At 41.7% G+C, this 24,791-nt stretch overlaps 1 protein-coding gene across 10 annotated transcripts in view; it reads right to left on the reverse strand.

Annotated features, from left to right (window-relative positions):
• The window catches only part of POU6F2 (POU class 6 homeobox 2), a 496,562-nt gene that overhangs the window by 17,464 nt on the left and 454,307 nt on the right, over positions 1–24,791 (reverse strand). For all 10 annotated transcript variants that reach the window (XM_045389033.2, XM_045389038.2, XM_065542098.1 and 7 more), the window contains one exon: positions 18,242–18,448. In XM_045389033.2, coding sequence (XP_045244968.1) covers positions 18,242–18,448 — 207 coding nt within the window. The remainder of the gene's footprint in view (positions 1–18,241; positions 18,449–24,791) is intronic.

A 24,791-nucleotide genomic window follows, 5' to 3' on the forward strand; every position in this document is an offset into this window, starting at 1 on the left:
TTTTTTTTTTTGTAGAGCACATATTGCCACTTGCTTGACAGGCATTTTATTAGTAATTCTAAATATATTATTAATTCCCTACTTGGCTTGTTAGAGCACCCAATTTTCTACATTTCTCGACCCTGGCATGTGGCTGGACCTTTCTGTCTATTCATACAATTACAGCACACTTGACAGGCTTCTCAAATAAGTATAGATAAAATATAACACCATCAACTCAGACTGGGAAAGTAAAACTTAAAGGTGTGGCTGTGCCCCACCATTTTATGCTATGTAACTGGTATTTTTAGAAAAGTTCCAATGTAGGCTGAGTGTGTGTGGGAACTTCCTCCTCTTACAGACTCTAGAGTCTGGATGGGTTTCCGTGGAGTTGATAAAATGCTCTCTGATATCCTAAGGAAAATTCAGAGAGAAGATGGGGAGTCAGGACAAAAATTTCCAGTGGGATTTCTAGCTCTCAGTTGTGACTTTCTTACTCTGTGCCAGTCACTGTATTAAAGACATTGACTAATTTTCCTATCAGCCTGTGGTGTGAGTACTATTTCCAACCCTCTCTCACAAACAGGGAAGCCGAGGCACAGAGAAGCTAAAGGATTTTATAGGTTCAGCCAGCAAGTGCAGAGGAGCTGGTCTCTGGACACATGAAGTCTGACCCTGGGACCCGGGCTCTTGGTCATGATGCCACAGGAAGAATTAATTTAATTTTAAAAATTGTGTGTGTGGTAAGGAAGGCTGTCTTTATATACATTTATTCATGATTCCTCTACAGGTTATCAAAGGACTGTTGTTCTGAGAGGTGAGAGGAGCTCAGTTGAGGAGAGAAAGGAGAGAGGGAAGGGAAATGCTTGCAGGTTCTAGGTCTACTTGGAGGCCCAGGAGGGATGTCTCTCCATCTTTTTTTTTTTTTTTTTCTCCTGGAAAGCTGCCATAAGGGCAGGCCAGGACCCCAAGCAGGTAGACAACGAGCCTCAGCATTAGCCACCTTTGTTGATTGGATGTAGCATTTTTTGGTTTGCAAAGTGCTTTCATATCCATCGTCATTCTCACAGAGGTGCAGCAAGGCTTTTGTAACAAGGAATCAGCCTGTGAGTAGAATTAGGTCAGGACCTGACCTTTGGTGGGAGAGTGAGCTACCCCCCAAACAGGCACCAATCTGAGAAGATCTACCACCTTGTTAGCACCTAAGAGCCAGCCTGAGGTGTTTCAACTTCATATTTGTCACTGCTTTCCCAGTGTGTGTGTGTTCATTTTTTCATTCAACTTTATTGAGATGTAATTTACACATAATAAAATAAATCCATTTTAAACACAGAGTTTGATGAGTTTTGTCAAATGTGTACACATGTGAAACCACCACCACAATCAAGTTATAGAACCTTCTAATCATTCCACAATGCTCCCTCCTCTCCTTTGTCATCAATTTCCCCTCAACTCCCTGCCCTAGACAGCCACTACCCTGATTTCTGTAACTCTGGATTCATTTGTCTGAGTCCGGAAATGGAATCATATAGTACGTACTCTTTTTGTATCTGGCTTCTTTGGCTTGGCATACTGTTTTCGAGATTCATTTATTTTGTTGCATGCCTTGGTAGTTCAGTTTTTTTTTTTTATTGCTGAATAGTATTCCCTTCCATACATATATGAATATGGTATATTGTTTATGAATTCACCTGTTGGTGGGTATTTGGGTTGTTTCCAGTTTGGGGCCATGACGAATAAAGGTGTTATATAAACATTAATGAACAAGGTTGTGTGTCTACTTGTGTTTTTGTTTCTCTTATGTAAATACCTAGGAGTGGAACTGCTGGATCATACTGTAAATGCATGTTTAACTTTCTTAGAACCTCCCAAACTGATTTCCAAAGTGGTTATACCATTTTATGTTCCCACCAGCAATGTATGAGAATTCCAGTTGCTCCACATTCTCCCTAACACTTAGGATCATCATGCTTTCTAATTCCCTAAAGTGTTTTTATCAAATTAATATTTTTCCTTCAAACAATTGTTAGTTAGGGGCTACTCCGCAAATGTTCTTAAGGAGCTCTTTTCCCTTCTGGTCCCCTGTGGCAATAATAATGGCTCCCCGACTCACATGGTATTCCTATGCAGCAGATGTGCCTGGCAGGATTACATGAAGTAAATAACCAGCCTATGTGGCTGCTAAACATTAGAATCCAGGCTCCCATCCCACAGTGCAGGGATCTTCCCAGGAAACCACTTCGTGCCTCCTACAGAATTGCCTGCAGTTACATTTCAAGTGAACAGCTGTATTGTTACTCAGCTATGCAAAGTAGAGGCTAGATTACAAACCAAAGACAGTTACAATTGACATGGGATCCCAAATTAATATGCATCAAGCATCTGCCAAAGGTAATTAGCCAAACTGCTGAGCACATAATCAACAATTGAATCCAGTAAATTTTATACTGTAGGGACACACATTAAAGATTAAATCTATTTTTAATTTGCTTAATAAAATGTGATAGATATTTGCATGTCAATCTACCCCCATAACCTATTGAGTTGTCCTTCTAAATACTGTTACTTGGCAAAAGCTTTTTACAGTTTTGAGTTACTAAATCGTGAGACTGTCTTCAGTTTTACCACTGCATCAATGTTTTATTGGCCCTGGGTGTGGTAAAGAACCATCAAGGAACTGGAAAAGACACCAATTTAAATATTTCTTCCTCAGACACAACACAGTAAAGAAAAAATTACTAGGCTGCAATCTTGCTTAAGAGTCACTAGAGCAAGCTGGGGCTTATGCATTAAGCTAGGCAAGAGAAGAAATTTGAGATGAAAAGAAAATAATTATTTTAAGAACTTGTTCCATGTCCATACAGTCAAAAGGAGAGTCAAAAGGAATCTAAGATGTCTAAGAATCTAAGAAAGATATTTTTCTTCCAAAGTAAATAATCATTTCTTTTAGGACACTGGGGTCCTGCTTACCTCTATAGTTCAACCAGATAGTTCACAAAAACCAACACAAATTCTGCAAATTTCTTACTTGTCAAGGATCAAGAAGATTATATAAGCAGTGGCATCTTAATGGAGCCCATAGATTTCATTCCAATTGCCAGTGTAAATGTGTATCTGTTAATTCTAGAATCATTTGCAAGCTCAGATAGAATAACCTATTGTACATGTCAAAATCAGCCCAGAGACCGACCTCTCGCCTTCATAACGTCTTTCCTTAGAAAAACAGGACTTCAGAGGTACCACTTATGTGACCTTCCATCTCTAAAACTGTAATTCTTTCAGGTAAACTATGAAATATAGCACTATGTCATTGGAATTCTTAGTTTAATGTTTTTGGTGTATTAATCTTTAGAAATTTTATGCTTAAAATATATTTATCAAATAAGAAAAGACAAAGCAGAGATTTAAGCTAGTTTATGAAACAGCTCTGGGGTTCAATATAAAAAATTATGTTAAATAAGCAGCATTAGGAATATGTTACTTAATTTGATTTAATTATGTTGTTGTTTTGGATACTGACTTAACTGTAAAAATCGTGTATACTTGTATTGCATAACTATTGGCAAAAGAAATAGACACTTAAATACTAGGACATAACTGGACACAAAAATTGGAATAGTTTACCAAAAGAAAATGCAGGGAGTTAGGGAACAATCAGAAGCAGAAGAAAAAGTTTCTTTTCCTTCCTGGAGGGAAAGGGAAACTTAGATGCTTCTATAAAGGCCGATGTTTTATTACATTGTCTTATTTTTGAAAGGCCAAATATATGGGTAATGTTTACTGGATGCTTCCTACCTGTTTTTGTATCTATTATTTAAAATCCTGGCAATAGTCCTCCTTTTTAGGTATTGGTGATACCATTACAGAAGAGGAAACAGAGACTTAAAAAGATGAAATGACTTACTTGGGATTACACAGCTGGTACAAGTAAGCTTTGAATCCAGGTAAGTCTGTCTCAAGAGCCAGCACTCCTTCCACTATGCCCCGCTGCCTCTCAACTCCCCGATCATTGGAGATGAGCAGTTACAGGTCAGGGAAACAGCAGGGAACTCTAGCTGGGAAGTGTGGGACCAAATGAGGTATGTTCAAACTGATAGATCACGGTGAGCTACACTTTCAAGTTGATCAGCCATAGTGTAGATCATCATGATCTATCAATGTGGTTTTTTTTTCCTAATGTAAAATTTCAAATATTTTTCTGGTTTAAGAATTATTGCCTGCAGTTCCCTATTTAAAATGTCATATTTGAAAGACATGGTTCTCTCAGGTGGCTAGAAGATTATCCAAAAATAATGTTATGATTTTAGTGCAGTCTGGGGACACATCTCAGATGCAGTTGCCTACAGATTGTTCTTTGCTTCATATAATTAATTCTGGTTATCTGTACTACCCCCAAACTTACTCTTCTCAGTATTGTATCCTGTTTATATGATCATATTTTCTGTTTATTCACCATACTGTTAGTAGACTGCCTAAAGGAGCTTGAGTTTCTGTCCGTCTAAGTTTGCGTAATCACTTTCTTGCCTTTTTTTGAGCTGTGAGCCAGTTGTAAATAGGCTGAGAGCATGGAGAATCTGCAAGAAGAGAAAAGGAACAGCTCATGTGAGCCCGTGGCTGTGCATTTTCCAGAGGAGGAGGACTGGATGTCCATCCCACACACAGAATGACAAACGGAGCACAGGATGCAGGGTCTGAGATGCTTTCTACGTCCTGTTGGCTCTCACAGGCTTTCTCTCTTGGTTTGTTTTTATTGGTTGGCACTGCCAGGGTGTCTAATATATTCACCAAAAATAGATTGAAATAACAGCACGCTGTAAAGGCTTTCTTGATTTTCTGTGACACTGATCCCCAGGTATCTTCTATGTGTTACGCGGTATATCCTTAATAATGTTTTAGTTTCTGGAATAAATCATCTTCTAATTAAATGTGTGATTGATATTAAAATAAGTGGGGTGGCAAGTGTCTTGGAAGGTGGAATAAAATGCAGAATGTACTAGGCAAGTTGGAAAAGTGAATGCATCTAAACAGAAAATTCAAATGGGATTAAATATAGAGAAACTCACTTAGGGAGGAAAAATCTCTCTAAATCTGCAAAGGCAAAATGAAGGAGGGCTGGCCTTCTACAAAGATGTCAGAGAGCCATAGTGAACCCCAGGCTGAACCCTCCCTGTGCTGCAATGGAGGCAGTGAATACAACCCAGAGGGGCCTCACAGAAGCCAGAGTATGTGGGAAGGGCATCACTACTTGTCCTCCCTGCCTGCCCTAGTTGGCATTTTTTTGAGTAATGTGTACCTTGGAATAGCTTGAAGAGAAATTAAATCAGTGCTTCTCAAGATTTAGTTGCATCAGAATCACCTGGAGGGCTGTTAGAGCACAAATCCCTGGGCTCCACCCTGACTTTCTGATTTAGTAAGCCTGGGTTGGGGCTCAAGAATTTGCATATCTAACAAGTTTTCAGGTGATGCTGCTACTGTGGGTTGGAGGACCACACAGATTTTGGAAGGAGCTTCTCTTGGAAAAAGAGTCAAAGCACGTGGATCTGCTATGTCTAGACAAAAGAAGCCAGAGCCCAGACATAATAAGAATTTTGATTAAGTAGGAGGGTATAATGAATGCCTGAGCCTTACTGAGGAGTTCATTCTACTGTGGACAAGAGCACAAATTCAATTTGCTGAGAAATTTAGGGTTGACATCAGGATGATCTACCTTAAAACATTTGGAGGACGTGAAATATGATACAAAGGAGATTTTAGCTATCTTTGTGGGAAATTTGAAAAGAGGAGGAAGTTATCCTTTTGGCAGGGCTTAGGAGACTTACTGGGTTTTGCTTCCTGCTTTATTCTATGACAGTGAAACATCTCTTCAATGCAAGTAGGAAGAAGAGCCCCACATGTGAGGGTCCAGTACATGTGCCGCCTATCAGCAGGGGAGTAAGTATGGCAGAAACACCAATGGCCTCAAGATAGAGAAGGACAGCAGCATATCCTGTACCAGGCACTATGAAGACATGAGGAAGTGGGGAGTGTTAGAACGAGAGAAGGATTTAGTGGAGATACCTCAACATAGGCAGAGAAGGCCAAAGCAGTTACAAAACAAGCTTGGAACGTGCAATGAAAGCTCAGCAGGTACAAATGATGGAATGGAAGTTAGAGTTCAGTGCAGAGCTGCAAATGAGGGATTATATGCAATTGAGATAATGAGGTGGGAGAGCATGGAGAGAGGAAGGGGTTGACATTCAGAAAAGAAATAAACAGAGAAGACAGTGCTGCATGGAAGGACTTCCCAAGCCTCTGGCAGGCACAAATTTGGAACATACTGGGAAGTGACAGAAGTCACAGAATTGGAAAGACACAGAAGGGCCGGAGCTGGGCTTCTCTGGAAGCATGGCTAGGATGCTGGTGTCCTAGACAGTGAAATACGATAATTTGGCAGCAATTAAGCAAAACACAAGTGACTGAGCACCCACCATGGGCTGGGTCATGAACTGTGTGGATGAGGCTGAATCAGTTTGGTGGCTACTTTTCAAATGTAAACTCCTAATGATGATAGAGTTTGACAAAAATGAATGGAGTGGGTGAAGGTGGGACAAGGAGCAGAGATGAAGGAGAAATGCTTCACGGAGAGCATTCCGAAAGGCTTTACAGAGGAGGGAGGGATTCAGGGCAGAGGAGGGAGAGTGGATCCAGATCCCAGAGGATGCATAAGCAGGAGCTTGTCAGACAGGGAAGGTGGGAAGAGGTTCCAGGCCAGGGGCACAGAATGCACAGAAAGTACGAATGAACTGTGTCAGCCGAACTTGGCAGGGAGTGAGACCGGAGAAGTGAGCTATCCAGATACATGGCTGGAAGGTCAAAGGGCTGCTCTGCGTTGGGACCACCCATATACATTTCACCCAGCTAGGCAAACCCTTAGTCTATTTTAGATACCTGGTGGGTGGGAATGCCTCATTTCTATCTCATTCTGGGTGGCTTGAGAAAAAACTGAGAATCAGTGATTCAGGCCAGGGCTAGGAAGGAACACTGATTTTTTTGAAAATTAGTAAGTGAATACATTTTTGTATTTACTTGAAAAATAATGGATGGATTTTGATAATTGCATGGCATTTTAAGAGAGCTAATTTGAATATGCTATCTCTCATTGGTTTTCTGTTAGTACCAAGATTACTTTTTGAGGAAAAACTTTGTGCCTTCATGGATGGTAGTCTCCAAGTATTACAGCTATGGTATTTAATTTTTGAAAAATCTTAATGCTTTGATTTTGCAAGTTGCAGATTTTTTTCCTTTCATTTGTCTCTCTCTGCCTTAATGATACTAAAAAGTCCTGTTAACTTTTGTCTGGATTTAGTCAAAAGGAGAATAAATCTACACAAAAATAATGTCTGTGTGGCTTAAGAAGAAACTACTAATTCATAGGTACGGGGCAATCAGGGAAAGAAAACCAGGGCCTCTGGAGCGACCCTGACTATGGGAGGTGTTCACCATATGCCACAGCAGCTATAGAATCCCTTAGAGGAAGCAAAAGGTTGCTTTTGAGCTCCACTAAGTATTTTTGTATTAAGTAATTTTTTTTCATGCACACAAAGATTCTCATCACTCTCTTATTTTCATCTGGTTGGTTGTTTGTTTGAGACAGAGTCTCACACTGTAACCCAAGCTGGAGTGCAGTGGTGCAATCTCAGGTCACTGCAACGTCTGCCCCCGCAGGCTCAAGCGATTCTCGTGCCTCAGCCTCCCAAGCAGCTGGGACTACAGGCGTGCGCCACCACACACAGCTAACTTTTTGTATTTTAGTAGAGATGGGGTTTCACCATGTTGCCCAGGGTGGTCTCGAACTCCTGAATTCAGGAGATCCACCTGCCTCACCCTCCCAAAGTACTGGGATTATAGGCACGAGGCACCATGCCCAGCCTTCATCTGGTTTTTTTCTGACTTTTATTTTCTGGTGTTGCTCACCAAGGATTTCTGATGTAATACAGTGGAAGTTAAATTTAGGGCTGTCAAATACTGGTGTATGTAAAAAAAAAAAAATACTGTTTGTATTTCAGATGATCCTTTGCACGTTCTTCTCTCATCATTGGAATGAATCATCATCAGTGTGTTGGATACTACCTTCTTAGATTCAGGCTCTTTTAATTAATGGTAGGCAGAGGTGAAAATCAAATTAAATATGTAATTACTTTTATTAAATTAAAACAAATCATTCCAGGTCATCTGGTCTGACAGTCCCATACTTTACTTCATGGAAGTGGACTTCTTTCTGAGTATGAGTTAGGGAGCTCTCTGTTCCTGTAATTTATGACATATTTTACCATCAGAACTATGCTCTTGTGAGATCAAACATTTGTCATAAATCACATGAAAAAATAAATTGAGAAACTTCTCTACTGTATGACAGAAATCCTTTATTTTTTAGTGGTTGTTCATATTATATTTCTTCAATGTAAAGGGTAATATTTAAAGAAAAAAATTGAAGACCACTATCCTTATGCCTCTTGAGCTTTTAGCTTTTTGACTCAGGGGCTTTTATGATCTGCGAGCCTCAGAATCACAGCTTTTACATCTGGGACTCACACTTGTGCATCTCCTGTCAATTTGCCCAACTTGTTAGCTTGATTGCATGTTCTCATGGTGTCTCAACTGGAGCCAATGCCAAGAAATAAAGTCATTCATTTATTTCTACCATTTCCATGGTATTTCTGACCGGGTTCACCATCAGTTTTCTGGGTATTCCTGGGACTAGGACAGACCACTGGCACATGCCTTGAACAAGAGGGACAGGTCCGTTGGTGCCTGCCGTGACTTGGGTATTTGAGATGGTTCCCGCATTGCTCTTTTCAGCTGTGCTCATGTGTTCTCTCAGCGTGCACATACGAGAGAGGTGCACATATGTGTACTGGTTAAGGGAGCCTGCTCTTTGGGATGCTAGTTGTAGCTGACATGTTGGTTGGGGTGTACTTTGTTGGATTTGCAAGGTATATCCCCAAGAAGCTGGCTGTTTTTTCCAGTTGCTAATCTCCAATCCTGCAGTGAAGGGGACAGTGGTGGTGGTTAGACTAGCAGAGGACTGACCACATGTTGCTGCAGTAGGAACAAGTTTTCGTTCCGGGGCCGACAGATGCTGCGTGAGAAGGCTCCTGAGGTGTGCCTGGGCCTGTGAGAAAGACTGTGGACATGGATGACTGATATCTGCTGTGAGCAGGGGGTTAGGAGTGGCACCATTCCTGCATCTTATTTGCTATTTCTTGGTTAGGCCTTTCTCCTCCTGGATCAAAACTGTCCTACTCCTGATCTAGAGCTGCAATTTTGTGTCACAGCTGTAGTCTATCACTCACACTCACCTTTGAAATTCAAGGTGAGAGTGAGAGCTACTTTATATTAAATGTTAATCATTTCTAACTAATTCATCACCTTTTTGGCAATTTACAACTGGCTTTGCTGACAGAAAAGGTTTTTAGCAGATTGTAGAAAAAGAGGCCAATTTCTCCATCTTTTCCCCCAGAGATAATTTTGAACACATAGTTGAAACAGATGAAACTAGGGTTTAAAAGGCCAATGAAAGATAGAGAACCTTGCCTTATTTGAGGAACTACTTAGAAGGTAGAGAATCAAATGGAAATAGTGTAAATAGTAAATAGTGAAATAAACCAGCTGAGAGATGGGGGGAAGAAAAGTTCTTAATGATAAGATTGGCAGAGACTGCTTGGGATAAAGCTGAGGAAGAAGAGGTGGCGTCCCAGGCTACAGATTTAGATTTCGAGTGAGAAGACAAAGTCTCTGTCTCCGGAAAGTGTACGGATTCAGACCTCGCTGGGATTCTCCTGGTGTTGGCTCCGTCGCTGGGTGAAGTTCCCTTGTTAAATACTCTAACAGATCCCTTCACTTCTCCCTCATGGTACTTACTGCTGTCTTAGGGACATATTTGTACAAGTCTTTGGTGAATGTACATCTTCCTCACTACACTATAAGCTTCATGAAGGAAGAGTTCATGGCATCTATCTTGCCCACCAACACAGCCTAGCTTCCTGGTACCAATGCCAGACACATGGTAGGTGTCCGTTAAATAGATTTTTTTTTGTACTCATTGAACAAGCAACTGGATTTTCCAAGCATAGTCTCTAAGAGTCACCAAGAATGGGCTTGTTTTCATGGTTGGATCAGGAGCCAAATGCAGGCAATGACTGAGGTCTCTGGAAGGCTATTTCTGCATTGTTGTAGATAAATGATAATATTGGGACTTTCTTCTTGCCTTCTCTTTATATTTTATTTCCTTGCTAACTGCTTTACATTATACAGCTTTCTGACTTCACAGAAAGCCATGTGCTCGGTTATATACTCACTCTTAGTCTTCATCATTCCTGTCCACCATCTTTCTTTTGTTAGTGTACGCTCCAGCTTTAACTCTGGGTCTTAGCCTTGCCCACCTCTCACTTCTTAACTCACTCAGCTAAGGAGCTCATTTCAACACGTTTCAAACAGGGACAATCCAGACTTTAAAAAGTTGTAACAGAGAAATAGAGGAATTGATGTTTCTTCATTGCTTTACTTAATTTTATTTCTGCAGCATTTGATGCTCGTCCACTTCCTCTTCCTACTTTTTTGAAACACTTGGATGCTAGATCACCACACTCCAGGTTTCTCTTCTAGTTACCCAATCATTTCTTCTCTCATTTTTCCTCCTCCATTCCTTAAATGCTGGTGTTTCCCAGGAGAGACTACTTGGTCTTCCTTCCCTTGCTTCTCATGCTTTTTCCAATTTTTTTCTTCCCTTGCTCCTCTTGCTTTCTCTGGTGTCTCCTTTGTTTTCAGCTACAACAAATGTACTCATGACTTGACTCCCATATACTCATGACTCAACTCCAAGCACATGCTCTCATTAATTCTTTTTTGTGTTTTGCTGTAGACTCCTAAATGGTTTGCTCACAGTAGATGGTTTACTTCAGTTCAACCTCTGTAGTGCCAGCAGAGTTATTTTCTTGGGAAAAAAAAAAAAAAAGCTAAGCATGCCATTCTTCTTTTAAAATACCTCTAACACGTTTAGCAGGTTCTGTTCCCCATGCCACCCAACTGGGTGAGTCCCCTCCAACAGGGGTTGTCAGACACCCTACATAGGAGTGATCCTACTGGCATCAGGTTGGTGCCCCTTGAGGTCAGAGGTCCCAGAAGAAGGAAGAGGCACCCATCTTTGCTGTTCTCCAGCATCCTTGAATGATATAACCAGGCACGGGAGCGAATCAGATGAGTAGGGCCTGAAGTGAACCCCCAGCAAACTGTAGTAGCCCTGAGAAGATGGACTTGACCTTTGAAAGAAAAACAAGCAGAAAGCAACAACAACAGCATCATCATCAACAACAACAACAAGCCCCCACAAAAACCCCATCCAAGGATCAGCAGCCTCAAAGACTGAAACTAAACAAACTCACAAAGATGGGAAAGAATCAGTGAAAAAATGCTGAAAACCCAGAAGACCAGAGTACCTTTTCTCCAAATGATCATAACGTCTCTCCAACAAGGGCACAGGACTGGATGGAGGATCAAATGGACTAATTGACAGAAATAGGCTTCAGAAGATAGATAATAAAAACTATGATGAGCTAAAGGAGCATATTCTGACCCAAGGCAAAGAAGCTAAGAACCTTGATAAAAGGTTTGAGGAATTGCTAACTACCATAACCAGTTTAGAGAGGAACATAAATGACCTGATGGAACTGAAAAACACTGCACGAGAACTTCGTGAAGCATACACAAGTATCAATAGCCAAATCAATCAAGTGGAAGAAAGGATATTAGAGCTTGAAGACCACCTTGCTGAAATAAGGCATGCAGACAAGACTAGAGAAAAAAGAATGAAAATGAATGAACAAAGCTTCCAAGAAATACGGGACTTCATAAAAAGACCAAACCTATGATTGATTGGAGTACCTGAAGATAGGGAGAATGGAAACAAGCTGGAAAACACACTTCAGGATATTATCCAGAAGAACTTCCCCAACCTAGCAAGAAAGGCCAACATGCAAATACAGGAAATACAGAGAAAACAAGTAAGATATTCCATGAGAAGATCAACCCCAAGACACATAATCATTAGATTCTCTAAGGGCAAAATGAAGGAAAAACTGTTAAGGGCAGCCAGAGAGAAAGGCCAGGTCACCTACAAAGGGAAGTCCATTAGACTAACAGTGGACCTCTCAGCAGAAACTCTACAAGCCAGAAGAGATTGGGGGCCAATATTCAACATTCTTAAAGAAAAGAATTTTCAATCCAGAATTTCATATCCAGCCCAACTAAGCTTCATAAGTGAAGGAGAAATAAAATCATTCCCAGACAAGCAAACGCTTAGGGATTTTGTTACCACCATACTTGCCCTGCAAGAGCTCCTGAAGGAAGCACTAAATATGGAAAGGAAAAACCGGGACCAGTCACTGCAAAAACACACCAAAAAGCCCGGGCGCCGTGGCTCTTGCCTGTAATCCCACTTTGGGAGGCCGAGGTGGCTGGATCACCTGAGGTCAGGGTTTGAGACCAGCCTGGCCAACATGGCAAAACCCCGTCTCTACTAAAAATACAAAAAATAGCCAGGTGTGGCGGTGCATGCCTGTAATACCATCTACTCAGGAGGCCGAGGCAGGAGAATCAGTTGAACCCAGGAGGCAGAGGTTGCAGTGAGCTGAAATCGTGCCATTGCACAGCCTGGGCGACAAGAGTGAAAATCCGTTTAAAAACAACAAAACAAAAATAAACACAAAAAACACCAAAATATAAAGACCAATGACACTATGAAGAAACTACATCAACTAGTGTGCAAAATAACAGAATAGCAGCATGATGACAGAATCAAATTCACATATAACAATACTAACCTTAAATGTAAATGGGCTAAATGCCCAATTAAAAGACACAGGCTGGCAAATTAGATAAAGAGTCAAGAGCCATTGGTGTGTTGTATTCAGGAGACCCATCTCACGTGCAAAGACACATGTAGGCTCAAAATAAAGGGATGGAGGAAAATTTACCAAGCAAATGGAAAGCAAAAAAAAAAAAAAAAAAACAAAAAAAAAAAAAAAAAGCAGGGGTTGCAATCCTAGTCTCTGACAAAATGGACTTTAAACCAGCAAAGATCAAAAAGGACAAAGAAGGGATTACATAATGGTAAAGGGAACAATTCAACAAGAAGAGCTAATTATTCTAAATATATATGTACCCAATACAGGAGCACCCGGATTCATAAAACAAGCTCTTAGAGACCTACAAAGAGACTTAGACTCCCACACAATAATAGTAGGAGACTTTAATACCCCACTGTCAGTATTAGATAGATCAATGAGACAGAAAATTAACAAGGATATTCAGGACTTGAACTCAGCTCTGGATCAAGTGGACCTAATAGACCTAACAGAACTCTCCACCCCATATCAACAGAATATACATTCTTCTCAGTGCCACATGGCCCTTATTCTAAAATCAACCACATAACTGGAAGTAAAACTCTCCTCATCAAATGTGAAAGAACTGAAATCATAACCATCTCTCAGACCACAGTGTGATCAAATTAGAACTCAGGATTAAGAAACTCACCAAAACCACATGATTACATGGAAATTGAACAACCTGCTCCTAGATGACTCCTTGGGTAAATAATGAAATTAAGGCAGAAATCAAGAAGTTCTTTGAAACCAATGAGAACAAAGACACAACGTACCAGAATCTCTGAGACACAGCTAAGGCAGTGTTAAGAGGGAAATTTATACCACTAAATGCCCACACCAGAAAGCTAGAAAGATCTCAAATCAACACCTAACATCACAATTAAGAACTAGAGAGGCAAGAGCAAACTAATCCAAAAGCTAGCAGAAGACAAGAAATAACTAAGATCAGAGAAGAATTGAAGGAGACAGAGACAAGAAAAAACCCTCCAAAAAATTAATGAATCCAGGAGCTGTTTTTTGAAAAAAATTAACAAAATAGATAGACCACTAGCTAGATTAATAAAGAAGAAAAGAAAGTAGAATCAAATAGACACAATAAAAAGTGATAAAGGGGATATCACCACTGACCTCACAGAAATACAAACTACCACCAGGTAACACTATAAACGCCTCTACACAAATAAACTAGAAAATCTAGAAGAAATGAATACATTTCTGGACACATACACCCTCCCAAGACAAAATCAGGAAGAAGTCAAATCCCTGAATAGACCAATAACAAGTTCTGAAATTGAGGCAGTAATTAATAGCCTACCAACAAAAAAAAAGCCCAGGTCCAGATGGAGTCACAGCTGAATTCTACCAGAAATGCAAAGAGGAGCTGGTATCACTGCTTCTGGAACTATTTCAAACAATTGAAAAGGAGGGACTCCTCCCTAACTCATTTTATGAAGCCAGCATCATCCTGATACCACAACCGGGAAGAGACACAACAAAAAAAGAAAGCTTCAGCCCAATATTCCTGATTAACATAGATGCAAAAATCCTCAATAAAATACTGGCAAAACAAATCCAGCAGCAGATCAAAAAACTTATCCACCACTATCAAGTCAACTTCATCCCTGGGATGCAAGGCTGGTTCAACTTATGCAAATCAATAAATGTAATCCATCACATAAACAGAATCAAAGACAAAAGCCACGTGATTATCTCGATAGATGCACAAAAAGCCTTTGATAAAAGTCAACATCCCTTAATGTTAAAAACTCTTAATAAACTAAGTATTGATGGAACATATCTCAAAATAGTAAGAGCTATTTATGACAAACCCACAGCCAATATCATACTGAATGGGCAAAAGCTGGAAGCATTCTCTTTGAAAACGGGTACAAGACAAGGATGCCCTCTCTTACCACTCCTATTCAACATAGTATTGGAAGTTCTGGCCAGGGCAATCAGGTGAGAGAGGAAAATAAAGTGTGTTCAAATAGGAAGAGAGGAAGTCAAATTGTCTCTGCTTGCAGACGACATGATTTTATATTTAGGAAACCCCATCATCTTGGCCCAAAAACTCCTTAAACTGATAAGCAAGTCCAGCAAAGTCTCAGGATACAAAATCAATGTGCAAAAATCACAGGCATTCTTTTACACCAACAATAGACAAGCAGAGAGCCAAATCATGAATGAACTCCCATTCACAATCACTACAAAGAGAATAAAATACCTAGGAATACAGCTAACAGGGGGTGTGAAGGACCTCTTCAAGGAGAACTACAAACCACTGCTTAATGAAATAAGAGAGGACACAAACAAATGGAAAAACATTCCATTCTTTTGGATAGGAAGAATCAATATTGTGAAAATGGCCATACTGTCCAGAGTAATTTATAGATTCAATGCTATACCCATCAAACTACCATTGACATTCTTCACAGAACTAGAAAAAACTATTTTAAGTTACATATGGAATCAAAGAAGACCCCATATAGCCAAGACAATCATAAGCAAAAAGAACAAAGCTGGAGGCATCACTCCGCCTGACTTCAAACTATACTACAAGGCTACAGTAACCAAAATAGCATGGTACTGGCACCAAAACAGATATATAGACCAATGGAGCAGAATAGAGACCTCATAAATAACACCACACATCTAAAACCATCTGATCTTGGACAAACCTGACAAAAACAATGGGGAAAGGATTCCCTATTTAATAAATGGTGGTGGGAAAACTGGCTAGCCATATGCAGAAAACTAAAACTGGACCCCTTTCTTACACATTATACAAAAATTAACTCAAGATGGATTAGACTTAAATGTAAAACCCCAAACCATAAAAACCCTAGAAGAAAACCTAGGCAATACCATTCAGGACATAGGCATGGGCAAAGACTTCATGACAAAAATGCCAAAAGCAATTGCAGCAAAAGCCAAAATTGACAAATGGGATCTAATTAAACGAAAGAGCTTCTGCACGGCAAAAGAAACTAGCGTCAGAGTGAACAGGCAACCTACAGAATGGGAGAAAATTTTTGCAATCTATCCATCTGACAAAGGTCTAATATCCAGAATTTACAAGGAACTTAAACAAATATACAGGAAAAAAACACCCCACCAAAAAGTGGGCAAAGGATATGAACAGATACTTCTCAAAAGAAGACATTTACACAGCCAACAAACATATGAATAAAAGCTCAACATCGCTGATCATCAGAGAAATGCAAATGAAAACCACAATGAGATACCATTTCATGCCAATCAGAATGGTGATTATTAAAAAGTCAGGAAACAATAGATGCTGGTGAGGCTGTGGAGAAATGGGAACGCTTTTACACTGTTGGTGGGAATGTAAATTAGTTCAGCCATTGTGGAAGATAGTGTGGTGATTCCTCAAGGATCTAGAACCTGGAATATCATTTGACCCAGCAATCCCATTACTGGGTATATACCCAAAAGAATCTAAATCATTCTACTATAAAGGCACATGCACATGTATATTTATTGCAGCACTGTTTACAATAGCAAAGACACGGAACCAACCCAAATGCCCATCAATGATAGACTAGATAAGGAAAATGTGGTACATATACACCATGGAATACTATGCTGCCATAAAAGGGAATGAGGTCATGTCCTTTGCAGGGATATGGATGAAGCTGGAAGCCATCATCCTCAGCAAACTAACACAGGAACAGAAAACCAAACAACTCATGTTCTCACTCATAATGGGGAGTTGAACATTGAGAACAGATGGACACAGAGAGGGGAACAACACACACCAGGGCCTGTTAGGGGGTGGGGGTGCGAGGAGGGAACTTAGAGGACGGGTCCATAGGTGCGGCAACCACCATAGCACACGTATACCTATGTAACAAACCTGCATGTTCTGCACATGAATCTCTTTGTGTGTGTGTGTGTGTGTGTGTGTGTGTGTGTGTGTGGTTTTTTTTAAGAAGAAGTTAAAAAAAACAAAAACAAGCCCTCAGAGATCTCCAGGGCTTGGCTGCAGAGTAAATCATCGCCATCATCATCACCATCACCATCATCATTACCATCACCATCATCATCACCATCACCATCATCATCACTATCATCACGACTACATTAGTGCTTACTGCATGCCAGGTACTATTCTGACCACTTCATATGTGTTAACTCATTTAATCCTCATAACCACCTGTGAGGTAGCTACTGGTGTATCCCCACTTTACAATGAGGTTAACGGGGGCACAAAGATGATATGTAGTGTGTTCAAGATCACACAGAGAAAAAATCCATCCTTTCGGCTTGTTTATGGGGCCCTTCCATGAATGTCCTCTACCTCCTCTCTGCTCCAATCACATGAGCCTTTCTCCTGTTTCTCAACACTTCATCCTCTTTCCCATTTCCCTGCCTTTGTGCCTGCTGTTCCCTCTACTTGGAATGTAGTTAACCCTTCATTTACTTGATTAACTCATACTCAACTGTCCAGACTCCATTCCCAAGCCATTATCTCTGGGAGGACTAAAAATTCTCTGGGCAGAGTTGGTCACTTCTAGCTCTGTGGTGACACCCGCCCTGTCACAGGACAGTCTCTGCTCCACTGCACAACAGATTCTGCTATTCTGCTTATATATCTGTGTTCTCTACAGGGTGATGAGCTCCCTAAAATCAGAAAGCATCTCTCCTTTATTTCTGTTTCTTCGCATTTATCAGGTGCCTGCTATACAGTAGGTTATCAAAAAATGTTTGTTGAAAGAGCCAATTAACCAGACACTCCATGAGGTCAGGGACCACACCCTTCTTCTGTGCTGCGGACCCAACCTCTAGCACAAACACATAGGAAGCTCTCAATTGATACTTGAATGGAAAAATTAACTGGATCATCATGGTTTTGTGAAATTCAGCCAAGCAGAACTTCCTATTTTTCATTTCCTCATTTGTAGGCAGTGGTTTCAGCAGCAGCAACTTGGGATCTCTTAATATTTAATAATTTTTCCATTCACAGTTAAGGCATGAGTGTTCTTGGTTTCTCTTTGACCTCATTTTGAAAATCTGAAAATTAAGTATCTTGAGCACAGATTAATAATAATACATCCCTATTGAATTTTAGGGCACTCTCTCTGTTTGTAATTTAATACATTCTTATTTTTAGATTAAAGAGATATTTAGTTATCACCCATATTCATTAAGAATGAAAAATAGAGTTACATTCCATTTTATAAGTATCGATATGTTCAGATGAGTGAGATCAAATATTTTGTATCGTAAAAATTACTTTTCACCGATTGAGACCAAAGAGGAGAAGCTGGGTAAGGAGAGTGTCCTGTGCCATGGCTGCCTTGGCCTGGAACATTTACCTGCTGGCCGGGCTTGATGGGTGACAGCGTGATGCCCTGGGTGTTGATCACGGGCAGGATCTGGTTCCCAATGACTGTGGCGATGATCTGGCCCTGGGCGTTTGTTAGGAGCTGGGGGGTGATTGGCTGCACTTGCAAGCCCTGAGTGCCGCTCGCTGCTTGGCTCGATGGCCCTGGATTAGGCATCAGTGGAATGGTCCCGATAATCTGCAAGAGACAGGCCCAAAGGTGAAGAGCTGGCTCCGTGAAGGGTCTGCGCATGCAACTGAAGACCATGCAGTGCCTGGTCTCTGTAGGATGCTCCCTGGGAGCTGACTCAGAATCTGCAAGCAGCTCTGGAGGGGGGTGCGGTGGAAGAAAGTGGCAGGGGCAGGCATCTAAAGAAGAGGTAAATACACATGAACTGAGTTCATGGGATGGAAGGGAGAAACATCTTATATAAAAATAAAATCAAGCATCTGTTAAGATATAAACACGCAGTTTTTGCCAGAGCAGGTCTGACATCTGCTTTTTCTCAGAACCAGAGGGAGGATGGGCTTCTCATAGCACTCAAGGCCCTCTTCCACCTGGGAAGCTGGATCCCACCGCCCCCCAAACCTGGGTGGCTCCACACTCCCTGAACTAAAGGGGATCCTTTGACATTCTTTCCTCTGCCGCCTTCCCTCCACCGACATTCAGCTCCTCTCCCAAGGCTGGGGGAGGGGCTCCCTGATACTCGCAGCAGGATTGGGACCTCACACACCCTGGTGTTTACAGTGGTGGAGAGCCTCGGTTCCCAGAGTGACAGGATTCCATTCCCAGCTGTGCCACTTACTGGCTGTGGCACATTTGTCAAGGGACCTAAGCTTTCTGAAGGCTTGAGAGAATTGAGATTATAAACAAGTTTTTGAAACTCTTAAAATAGAGGTGAAATGACTACTGAGGACTGAAATCAGAAAGAAAGTGCCTTTGAAATGATGTGTTGTAAAGCCACGGCCTAAAGGTGAGGGGCTTGGGGCTTCTGTAGCAGGTGGCAGGGGAGGCTCTTCTTTGCATCCAGTGGCTTCTGGCTTCAGCGAGGGACCGTGGGGACAGACTGCAGGAGGGGCCTGGCCAGATCCAATTACTGTGCCAAGGAGAAAGGCACCATGAATAGAAACAGCAAATGGACAGACTGGGTGTCCATAGAATCTGGAAATAGAGACCATATTGTTAGGGACACACTGTTAGTGACAGATGTAATCTGTAAAAACCTAAAACATGATCTCTATTTCCAACTGTGGTGGCATCTCCTGAGAAGCGACGTGGTACTGGCCGTGTGGATGCTTTTCTGCCTCCACACACGGTAGGATGGTTACGCAGCTCTGCTTTGCCGGTCGCCTTCAAGGGCTCTGGCTCCCGGAGGTGAAATCTGGTGACCTGACCTGGGGGCCACCAGGACACAGTAATAAGATCTCAGTGAGTGTTTTCACACATATGATTTCTCTGCATTCTGTACTCTTACAACACCTCTGTAAGTAATATTGGTCATGCCTCTGCTTACTAGACAAGACACAGGGACACAGGGAGGCCAAGCAACTCAGTTGAGTCTCTTCACAGAAGCATTTGTAAGTGACAGTCTGGGGCTACAGTCCAGGTCTGGTTGACCCCAAGCGCTTGCTTTTCCATCCTTCCCCCTGGCTCCCACAACATGGAGAACCTTGGAGGGTGCCAGCTCTTAAAAAATGTACTGTGTGTCTTGTTTGCAATTTCCCACTAGATGAAAGGCTGCTGGTGGGCTGGGTTTGTAAATGATACTGCTTTCCACCCACACAATATCCCAAGCAGTGCTTTGAACATCATAGTTTCTCAGTAAATGTTTTTTGACTGAATGGTTTCTAGGTTCAGCTGTCACTGGGACTCCAGATGCAGCTGGAACCGTAGGAGAACTGCAAGACCATGCCATTCAGTGACAGATCGTGCTGGAGAAATCCTCCTCATCTCGAGGCCATTGCTTCCACCACAAAAGCCCCTGTGGGATGACACTAATGGAGGACCTGTGCGGATATCAAGTATCAATGGCATTTGTCAATGGAGGCCGATAAAGGTCAAGTAATTACTGTGAGAGTGGTCAGCTCTCCCCTAGGGATTGTGGCAGGGCTGCAGTCTCACTGAGCAAGCCCACAATGCCTGGCCCGCAGCATCAGCAATGAGCATGTCCCATCAGTGCGGGCAAGGTCAGGAGGCGTTCACATCAATAGATCATAGCGCATAAGTACTTTATTGATGAGTGGTCTTGCATTAAACAGCCAGGATTCAAAGGCTGGCTCCTGTGATCCCACAGGCAAGGTAAGAGAGGCCCAGGAACAGGCCTCCCATCTTCAGCCTATGTTGGATAACTCCCCTTTCCACACATGCACAATAATAACTCAGCCACTGACCCACCCACTCTGGCCTTCCCCAGTGTCTTAGGCCTTTGCAGCCTCATTTCATCCTATCAGCCTGAGCTGAAAGCCTGTGGAAGCTGGATGCATCTATGGGGCAGGGCTGTGGGTCCTGTTTGGGGCAGGGTGTCATTGCGATTAAGAGCCAGTGGGAGCAAGTATCCTGAGAGAATGGTTCAGGGTGAGCACAGCACATGACAGTTATAGAACACACTGTGATGAAGAGAGAGGCGTTCTGTCCCGGGAAGATTGACACCAGCCTGTGCTTGCCTCTGCGGTAATGAAATACTCTGCCTGCTTCCTGGGTGGAAAGAAGAAGAAAGGCAAATGCAAACAAGTCATCAGCCTCTTCCTTAAGCACAACGTCACTCTCAGCTGTGTGCCACCACATTACTAAAACATGGTGCTGCCTATGTTCCTACCCACCCTGTCCTCTCTTCTTTTCTAGGCCTGAGCATCACTTATCAAGGATAGGATAACAGTAGTGTCAGAGCCAGAGGAATCTGTAATGACCTGACTATTGGTGCCTTTAACAAGGAGAGTCTGCCTTTGAGGTGGAGGTGGGGGATCAGGAGCAGTTCTAAAGTCAGGAAGCCTGTGGTGACACTATGCATTTCTTATTTTTGTTCCTCTTTCAGGGGCATTGGGGTCACCATCTCAACGTGTCAAAAACTCGGTAGTGCATTATGGGGAATTTCATCATATTCCCGAATGTATCACAATACGTTGGTTTCAATTGGCTCCCATTCATTGAAGGGTAAAGATGGTCACACACTGTGTCATCTAAATATTCTCTGATGTGCCTGTTTTGCTTACGCTGGCTCTGATTCCTCTTAGCACCACCACAGATCTAATCAGAACTCCTCCATGGACTTTGACTTCACAGAGGTTGCAAGAAGGGAACCGGGGGAGCTGAGATGGCAAAGATCTGAGACTCTCTGTACTCATGAGAAGTTGTCCATTTCACCTGTGGAAATCATATGTTAAATTAAAGGCCTTTTGATACTCAAGGAAAGTATTTGCATCTACATATGTTTCAACTAAATCAGGAAATGAAAATGGAGGTTTGACAAAGCTGTAGGGGAATCTCTTATTTGAGAGTATAAAGGTAGAAAGAGGATGCTTTTGGGACACTTTTAGTCCTAAAGCTAGCTTTTGGAGTTTGACTTCCCAGCTCCCAGAAGCTAAGATTTACTGCTAGGAGAAGTCCTGATGGAAGGATTTGCCACTGAGCACACGGACAACTAGGCTGTGACTCCTGTTCAAGCCACTCAATGTACAAGACAGATTTATGTTCTCCTGAAATGCCGAGGATTCCTGCAGAGCAGCCTAATACCTGTAGATCCTTCTCTCTATAAACACTGTGTCAAGTGCCATGAAGGATGCCAAAAAGATGCAACTGGGGCAGGGGAGGGGTAAACAAGACAGGTACTTTGAATGCAGAGATTCCAACAATCCAAGGGTGGAAATGGTGAGCACCAAATGAGTAGCAAGTACTCTCTGAGAAAAATCTCTATACCTACATGGTGGGTATGCAAAACACTATTGGAAATGAATGAGTTACTTCCGAGGAAGAAGGGTGGGTATGGTTCAAGAGGCCTTCACAGAAGACATGGGGGCCAAGCAGGGTCTGGAGGTTGGGTACAATTTGGGGAAGGCAGAGAAACCATTCCAAACAAGACATCAGCCTAAAGGTCAGAAACATGGGGGATGGGGAGTTGGATGCAAGAAAAGATTGAGACAGGTTAGCCTGGGAGGGTCAAATTCCATCCAGCCAACGGGTTCTGATGAGTGAGTTTTGACAGGAGTGTAGCGGAGTGCTGAAATGGAGCTATTCTGTGCGAATGTCACTGTCTGGACAGAATGGACTCAAGTGGTGAGGGACTACAGATCTGGAAATCAGTTGTAGACCTAGGATGCTGCTGTAGTGTCCAAGCGTGAAGCAAAATGCCTCAATGACTCCTTGGCAGAGGATTTGCTTGATTCACTAACTTATGCTTCAATTCAAAAAGTATGGCCTACTCTCTGCCTAGGTTGCAACATTAGAAAATTTTCAGTTAAGTTATTGCCCTGTGAATCTCATAGCAAATAGCTGAGGCATTGTTTGCAATGATCCTCTATGTCTTTACCCCGATTCTCCACCAGTGATGATTCATCCCTGAAAAATGCTTTAACCAGGCCAAAGCCCATACCAGTATTATAATAATAATTTGTGACCTAAAAGAGTCTGGCTTCTCTGAAACAGGACTTACTTGGTTGTTGCTGTGAATGTCCATCTATCTCTTTCCTTAAATGAGTTAAGAGCATAAATCACAAAAGAGGAATAAAGGTCATATAGTAAGAGCAACTAAAAAAAATCATTCAAATAGTGGTGTTTGCTAGCACACATATTTAAAAGATCCCCGTTTCCCTAAGAACTTGAGTGGCTTACGTCCAAATGTGACTATCACTAATTCAGCAGCTATTACAACTTAAGCCATAATGAAGATTAGCTTGCAGTTGTAGCAAACCCCAGCAATTCAGGGTTCTGAAGCCCCTTTTGAGTCATGAGGATATCATTACACTGCCCTCATGTGCCTCAGTCTAGTTGAGGCAGTCAATAGAGATGAATCATGACTGATGGTGGGTAAAGTGTCCTGAATGTATTCACTGCTGACGGGTGCATGTCATCAGCAGAAGTCTGAGAGTTCTGTCACAGAAGCCCAGGACATTCGGATAAGTCATCTGATAGGCCACATGTTGTTATAGCCAATGATATGCTGTTAAACTCTGTGATGGAGAATGTGATTACAGATGTCAAATTGACAAGTAATTTTGTTGCCCATATATGTAAGAAAAGGAGACCCATCAATGCTGTAAATCGGTAATTTCCTCAGGTCTTTCAATCCATCAGCAGAGACAATTCTTTCCCAAATATTTGTGCAATCTCAGCACATTTTGGTCAAGAGATTTTTGTTAACACTAGCATCATCCTGTCCATTCTTGAACAAGAGCGTCTAACATTTGAGAGCCAGGGAGATGGTGGTGAGTGATCGCCAAACAGAAGCAGCCAATCATTCTTCTCCTTTCTTTCTGGTCTGGCCACAACTATTCTCTCTCTTCCTCCAAGTGATGATTTTGTCCTCCTTATACAGTATATTCATTCTAGGCTCACTGTACTCCCAAAGTTAGGGTTAAACTCTCTTAGAATTATTTTGGCAACTCTGATTAGGATGTTGGTTCTGGAAAGGTAGGAGAATACTATTATTTCTCAAACAAAATGAATTTTTCCAAGATGCAAACTCATGCCTTCTTGCATTTGGCTATGTCCAAGATGGAGAACAAGAGATGCATGAATGTAGAGAGAGGCTTTAGCAGAGAATTTAAATCAGAGAATGTAAAGGCATAAAGACAAGCAGATGAAGGCCTCTAATCAGAGGAAAACACTAGCCAAGGGCAAATGGTTTTAATCTTGCAGGAAATGCCAATCCTCTAGCCATGGCTTTCTGGAGCTCTGGAGGTTCCAGGGTTTTGGGAAGAAACAGTTTCTTCCTTCCCATGACTGTTTGACAATGTCTGGCATGGGTATGGGAATAGGAATGGCAGTGTGTTCCAAGATGGTATCACTACAATCCAGGATACGAGACAAATTACCTTAGACCAACCTGCAAGAAATGGATGACACGTATTTGTTTAATGAGCAACTATGAGAAGGATTTTTGAAGGTATACACTTTAATGCTTTTATTAGGGGTACCAATAGGTACTGTACCCCTGGGAATACCCACCTACTTGATACTTTTCCTTGTCAGTTAGAATTAGAATCCTTGCTTGGTGCTCTACTGTTTGGTTTCAACTTTAGAAACACACTCACAGACAAGAGTAAAGAACTGAAGGTGTCAGGATCTTTAAAGTGGTACTTTCTGTCACACTAAGAGAGTAATAATTTGCATGAAAACCGATATTATTTAAACAGCAATAACAACAATAAAAACAATCCTCTCCCCTAAAAGCTTCTCAAAAGCCATTAAAGTGAATTCTCCTTAATAGAGTTTAAGATGTGTACCAAAGAAAAAAAAAATTCCCCACGGGCTGGGTTTAAGCCCAGGCTTTGCCACTAACCAGTAGGAGATCATTAGTGAATTACTTTACCTCTTAAGATCTCAGTCT

This window comes from Macaca fascicularis, chromosome 3 (genome assembly GCF_037993035.2).
Source record: "Macaca fascicularis isolate 582-1 chromosome 3, T2T-MFA8v1.1".
NCBI classification, from domain to species: Eukaryota; Metazoa; Chordata; class Mammalia; order Primates; family Cercopithecidae; genus Macaca; species Macaca fascicularis.